The 7,393-nt window shown below is 40.1% G+C and overlaps 1 protein-coding gene across 1 annotated transcript; it reads left to right on the forward strand.

The window, feature by feature from the left end:
* Nucleotides 1–2,653: 2,653 nt before the first annotated feature.
* LOC145063803 (uncharacterized) lies at nucleotides 2,654–4,429 on the forward strand. The gene is made up of 2 exons (XM_079011385.1): nucleotides 2,654–3,480; nucleotides 3,538–4,429. Exons 1-2 carry the CDS (start codon nucleotides 2,654–2,656, stop codon nucleotides 4,427–4,429), a joined length of 1,719 nt encoding a protein of 572 aa, XP_078867511.1.
* Nucleotides 4,430–7,393: the final 2,964 nt, after the last annotated feature.

A 7,393-nucleotide genomic window follows, 5' to 3' on the forward strand; every position in this document is an offset into this window, starting at 1 on the left:
CGTCTAGACGAAGATCATGATCAGACACGCAAGATTATCGATTGTCTTCTGGATGATGTCACGACTACCCGAGCCGAGGTTAAGGAGATCATAGACATGCATGCCGACATGGAGTAGAGGATGATCGAGGCAGAGCGCCAAGCTGAGGAGGCCATGGAGGAAACAAAGGAGATAAGAGCATTCATAGCCAAACTTCGAGGTCCGAAGGATGTCACTCGCCATGAGTAGTGTTTATGCTACTCAAATTTTGTTATAGACTTGGTCTTGTGAGTAAGCGTTGGTGCTACTCCCTCATGTATGTAGGTCCGACCCTGTGAATAAGTGATTACACTATTCTAAGGGTCGCTATGTTGCTGATTTTATTTTAGATTTCAGGTAGACCTCCATGAAGGTCAATTTTCCAAAACTATGTACTACTATGAAACATTATCAATGAAATGGTTTGCATTTTATTTCATTGGGTACTATAACGACCCAAAAATCAAGGGTAAAAATTTCATTTGTATTATAGTCAAAACACAAATATCTTTTAATCCAAGTATTCCAAAACATTGTTAATTAAAAACATTTATCAGAGTTCATCCCAAAATCACATAATGAGGAAAAACATATGTGTGTGCGCTACGATCAAGCTGAGCCCTTCCTTTCCAAAATGATGATACCTGAAACCATAAACAAAACTATAAGCATGAAGCTTAGTGAGTTCCCCAGAGCATACCTCATTCAATCCACATAACCACATAATCCATATTAGCTATAACAACTACATAAACCATACAAGCCATGCATACAACATATAGGGATGTCATGGGCTCCCCAAGATCTTACTCTAGGATGCCATGGGCACCCCATATGGTCTTACACCTAAGTTTCATGGGCTCCCCCGTGGTCTTTTATAGGAAATCCATGGGCTCTCCACATGGTCTTACATCCATGTGTCATGGGCTCTCCCATGGTCTTTAATAGGAAATCCATGGGCTCTCCACATAGTCTTACATCCAGGTGTCATGGGCTCTCCCATGGTCTTCCATACAAGCATACCACATATACAACTAACATACTTCCTAGCACATAACCAACTATCATGCCACATAATACAACTTCAGCTAGTGTACCACATATCATAAAATGGGTCGGCCTTGGTGCCTTAGACCCATTAGTATGGTGAGGAGACTCACCTTTATCTGTTGAATCCAAAAGCTACTCTCCTAACAGTCTGTAACCACCCATGTTGAACAATAATACCATTACCCAAGGTTAGGGCTGAACATAATCCAATTGAAGAACCCAAACTCCAAGTCCTTTCATAATGGCCCAAAAAGTATTCATTTGCTAATGGGCCCAAAGTCCATGTCCAAAATCATTAATGGGCCTAATGGACCATTAAAGCCCAATCATAGTAAGCATGGCTCAAAACAAATAAGCTGACCCACTAACTCAAAATGTGACCTGGCCCAATGACTAATTAAGGCCCAAAGGCTTATAAGCCCAAAACAAGTGCGAGCCCATATGAGGTGCGTACACCTTACGTACCACCTTGGTACGCATAGCGTACTAAGTCCCTTAGATGTACGTGTTGTGTACTCTAAGTTACGCCCAATGTACAAACAGATTAAGCACCTTATTCCATTAAGTGCTTAATACTTGATGTTCTTACGTCCGATATTAGATCCAAGCTCATTAAGACGTCCTAGGACATAAAGTTGGCAACTTTACACCCTTGCATGCTATATGGGACTTAAAAACTTCATTCTCCACATTGGGACTTCATATAAAGCTTCAAACTCATGCATGGAGTCTATATACTCTTCAAGCTAGCACCTTTATGCATTTAGCATGCTCGCAAAGCTCAGATCTAACCATTTCAGTGTCTGGAGTTGCTCAGCTCTCAAGAGAAGGTCAAAAACCAACTAAAGGGACAATATACAAAACCCTAGCTAGATCTAATGAATAAGATGGCAAGATCAAAGCTTTACACCTCTATAAGCTCTTCAAGGTGATCTAGATGCATATTCTTGAAGCCCAATGCCACTCCTAGCTTTCTTAGCAATTCCTTCTTCTTGGATGAACTCGAAAATGGTCACAAATACACTCCTTAAGCTCAAAAAAACTCTCACAAGGTATCCCTGGTGTAGAAGGGCGAAATGAGACTATGAAGGTTGATTAGGGTTTGGTCCAAGAGGCTTAAGGGTGTTTAAATAAAATTAGGTACGCGGCCACCCTCCGCGTTCATGCATCCTTAGTACACTAAGCGTACTCTTGGAGTACGCACCGTGTACTAAGGGACCTTTTATGTCATATTTTCAATTTCAAGGGTCTAAAGAGTAATACCTGATTCGGAGTGTTACAGGTTTTACTATTAAATTCATAAATTGTTATGCAATTGTTTACTTATTATATTAAAAATTTATGAAATGTTTACAAGTTACAATAAAGGCGAGACATAACAAACATATAACTAAGATGTTCTATTTCGATAATACACGACATATAGCTATTATCGAGGACTTACTGTCATTCCATCTCTAATCCCTAGGGTAGAAGAATGCCACCATGAAGAAGTAACCGACGTGCTGGCATAACACCAGCAGTTCCACCAACACCAATTCCACGGGTGGACCCGACTACATTCCAAGCCGTTGTGGCAACCGTCATGGCACAACATAGCGCTAATGGCATAAACGAAAACATAAACAGAAATGGGAACGGGAACAGTGCCAACAGTTCCAATCATGGCGAAAGCCAAGGACACCAACAAGTATGCTCCTACAAGGATTTCATGAACTACAAGCCCAAGACTTTTCATGGCGACGGCAATGTCATCACCTTAACAAAATGGGTTGAGAAAATTGAATATGTGTTTGAAGTCTGTTCATGCCCAAATAAATGTAAAGTCAAGTACGCAGCTTGCACTTTTGCCGATGCAGCCTTATCCTGGTGGAATGGCCATGTTAAAACCCTGACTCTCGTTGTGGCCAACTTTATGAGTTGGGAAGATCTGAAGGTCATGATGTTAGATGAGTACTACCTGAAGGGAGAAATTCAGAAATCAGAACAAGAGCTATGGAAACATACAATGACGGGATCTAAAGTGATTGCCTATACTGCTAGGTTCAACGACTTGGCAGTTCTGTGCCCTGGGATGGTCACCATGAAAGACAAGAATGTGGAACGCTACATCTGTGGACTATCCCCCCAGATTCAAGGAATGGTTGTATATGCTAACCCAACCACCTACGACATTGCCAAACGTTTGGCACATAGGCTTGTTGACCATGGAGTCTGCCAGGGCATTATGACACCCTCACCTGATCAACCAAAAAGGGTAGATAACAAGAAAAAGTTCTGGAACAAGAAAAAGGGCCAACCGACTCAAGATCCTCTCAGAAGACCACAAACTGTGGTAGTCCTTGCCACCACAATCCCTACTGCCCCAACACCAACTAAACAATATGTTGGGAATCTGCCTAAATGCAACAAGTGCAACTTCCATCACAATGGAGATTGTCGGGAGATGCACTGCAACAACTATAACAGGGAAGGGCATACTGCTTGTTTCTGTAAGGCGCCAACTCAACATACCACCCAAGCCACTAAAGTTGGGGTGAGTCAGGCGTGTTATGGATGTGGAGAGACGGGACATTTCAAAAGGGAGTGCCTAAAGGCAACTAATAATAATGTCGTAGGCATGGGAATGGTCTTGACAATAAAGCATGAGGAAGCGATGAAGGACCCCGTTTTGGTTACCGGTACGTTTCTCCTCAATAACTCGTATGCATGGATACTTTTTGATAGTGGTGCGGATTGGAGTTTCATGAGCCACAAGTTTAAACACATACTCAAACAAAAACCTCAATCACTCAATGAAATATTCACAATAGAGATGGCTAATGGAAAAACTAAAAGCACCAAAAACATATACATAGGATGCACCCTAACCCTAAACAATCACTCCTTGCAAATCGACCTAACGCCTGTTACAATAGGAAGCTTTGATGTGATCATTGGCATGGATTGGTTAAGCGCTCACCATGCCAATATCATGTGTTACGAAAGGGTCGTTCAACTTAACTTACCAAATAACGAAACCCTTGTCATCTATGGTAACAAAACCGACATAAACCTCCGAATCGTCTCTTGCATCAAGGCTCAAAAGTACCTGCACAAGAAGTACCACACATTCCTTGCCCACATTGTTGATGAGAATAGAGAAGTGAAGGACATCAAGGATATTCCAGAAGTATGTAATTTTCCCGACATATTCCCAGAAGACCTTCCGGGAGTACCACCCGTGCGACAAGTCGAGTTCAGAATCGACTTGATTTCTGGAGCCACCCCCATAGCCAAATCACCATATCGTTTATCCCCGACAGATATGCAGGAATTGTCCAATCAACTGAATGAACTGCTAAGTAAAGGATTCATCTGACCAAGCTTCTCACCTTGGGGAGAACCAATCCTATTCGTAAAGAAGAAAGACGGATCATTCCGTATGTGCGTTGGCTATCGGGAGTTGAACGAGCTCATCGTCAAGAACCGATATCCCCTAACCTGAATTGACGATTAGTTTGACCAACTCTAAGGATCAAGCTAATTCTTGAAAATCTATCTAAGGTTGGGGTACCATCAGCTCCGAGTACAAGAGGAAGATATTCCTAAGATGACATTTAGGACTCGTTACGGTCACTATGAGTTTGTTGTGATGCCATTTGGATGGACTAATGCACCCGCGGTGTTCATGGATCTAATGAACTGCGTATACCGACCTTACCTAGGTAAATTCGTGATAGTGCTCATCGATGACATACTAATATATTCACGAAGTAAGGAAGAGCATAGTCAACATCTGCGACAAGTCTTGGAGACGCTAAGGGCGTAGAAAATGTATGCAAAGTTTTCAAAATGTGAATTTTGGATTCGAAAGGTGGACTTCTTGGGACACGTAGTCAACAAGGAAGGGATACATGTGGATCCCTCCAAAATCAAGACAATTGAAAACTGGGAAGCGCCAAGGACACCAACAGAAATCCACCAGTGTTTGGGCCTTTTTGGCTACTACTAAAGGTTCATAGAGAACTTTTCCAACATCGTAAAGCCACTTACTACCCTGAATATGAAATGAGTGACCTTCAACTTGGGGGGGGGGGGGGGGTAAACCAGAAACTTTCGTCCAGACGCTAAAGCAAGCTTTATGCAGTGCTCTGATCTTGTCCCTTCCAGAAGGAACAGAAGACTTTGTGGTCTATTGCGATACGACCAAGCAGGGTCTAGGTTGCGTACTCATGCAATGGTGAAATGTCATTGCCTACGCCTCAAGACAACTTAAGACTCACGAGGTCAACTACACCACACATGAACTTGAATTAGGGGCAGTAGTGTTTGTTGGATTAGTGTCTAAGGCTGTAACTATATTTGGTAAGTACTTGACCCGATTGTGCATGGTCCTTTTGGGTTGCCTTCACCATAGCAACTTGACAGGGTGATTTATATAGAGAGAAGATATATTATTATTAATGTGTTATAAGAATAATATGTTAAAGGAATAATAATATTATTTGATTAATATAAGTCATAAATTAATTAGGAATTAATTTGGTGACTTAAAGAGATTAATTGAAGAAAGGGGTATAAACTGTCAAATGTGTGATAGTTGTATTTTGAGCTAAGAATCCTTATGGATATGGGGTGGATGATTTTAGGGATATGGATCACCTAGAAATCGTCCAAGTCCTTATCTAGAAGGTATATTGGATTGCTTTGAGGCTAAGTTATCCAATTAGGGTTTTAGGGTGAAACCCTAGGAGCTCACAGTATAAATAGACCCTTGGGGTTGTGGAAATCGACCACCTTGTTATTGGAGTAACCCTAGAGCCGATTTACCTCTTCCTTACCTCTCTCAAATCATCTTCTTCCTAGTTGGTGTTTGTAAGCCATTAGAGGAGTGGCAATTATGACTCTAAGCTCCAAGAAGAAGAAGGTTTCAAGCAAGTAACTCAAGGTATTATTCTATATATGTTTTCACATGTTTTGATTGTTAGTTTACATTAGATCTAGCCAAGAAAGTATTGGATATATTGCATGTTCAATTAGAGAAACCTAGATCCAAGCTTTAGGGTTTGTATGTGCACATAGGAAAGTTCTTATGTCTAAAACCAATCATTGGTATCAGAGCCATGATTGGTTTCAATTGAATGTGATGCTTAACTATTTTGCTTGCTGAAAATCGTTTTTCTTCACCTTTGTCTGACCCAACTCGGCGAGTCAGTGTCTGGACTCGGCAAGTCCAAAGCTTGACTCGGCGAGTCCCAGTGTTAGACAGAGGATAATTCGGGATTTTATTGTTGTTTTGTCTTGGATTGACACCTAAATCGTTTTATTAAGTATAAATCTGAATTTTAACCTAATTTAATGATTATCCTTGACATAAGAATAGATAATTTCAAATCTTGTGAATATTAATTATTTATATGATAAATATGGACTATTTAAGATTATTTGGTAATTATCCAATGACTAAAATTGGATTAGGTCAAATATAGATAATTATGAAATTAATTGTTTAATTTGAATTATTTATTATTTGATCCCTATTGTTTTGAAAAGTTCAATATTTATCCCGAAAGTTTTGAAATTTGAATTTGGTGATTAATAGTTTAATTTAGAAGAATTTAAATTTCAACCCCTAGAATTTTACAAGTTTAAAATTCAACCCTATACTATTATATTATTAAAAGATTAATAAATATATAAGTAAAATTAAAATGCTAGTCTTACTGTTAGTAGGTCTCATTCATGAAGCCGGTCTATAAGGTGGGTATAAGGTTGCTGCCTATAAAATGGCGCTTAATGGGTGTACACTCCCACCTACCGCTTGCTTGACTGGTGGAGGGTCGTTAGCCGAACGGGTAGGATAGGGCAACTAACTCTCCTCATTAATAAGTATAATGAATTTATAAAGTAACTAAACTATTTTATAAAACTCCTAATCTTAGCTACTTTAGGAAAAGCGAATTGATGCAATCCCATGAAATTGCACTTTTCACCCCTGCTAAGAAGTTAGTGGAGCGTGTGTGGTTTACCAGCACACTAATTGGTTCTAAGAAAAGGTGACAAAGGGTGATTCATTGTTTATCATAGTTCGATGGAGCGTGTGTGGTTTACCAGCCCATCGAATCGGTGATTGTAACAATGAAGGCACCGTGTAGATTTGCATGGTTATTCACACCCGCTTTGTGATCCTCGGTATCCCAATCACAAACTAGAGGGGCATATCGAAATTTAAACATGCCATTGAAAGGTTCAATGAATCTCAAAGAAAATCTAGGAATTCTCAATAAAAACTTAAGGTTATGTTTTCAAGGTGAAGAATTAGTGAATCGTCATTCACTTACCT

The sequence above is a fragment of the Lactuca serriola genome, chromosome 7, assembly GCF_051521515.1.
Source record: "Lactuca serriola cultivar US96UC23 chromosome 7, Lser_US96UC23_V15, whole genome shotgun sequence".
Taxonomy (NCBI): domain Eukaryota; kingdom Viridiplantae; phylum Streptophyta; class Magnoliopsida; order Asterales; family Asteraceae; genus Lactuca; species Lactuca serriola.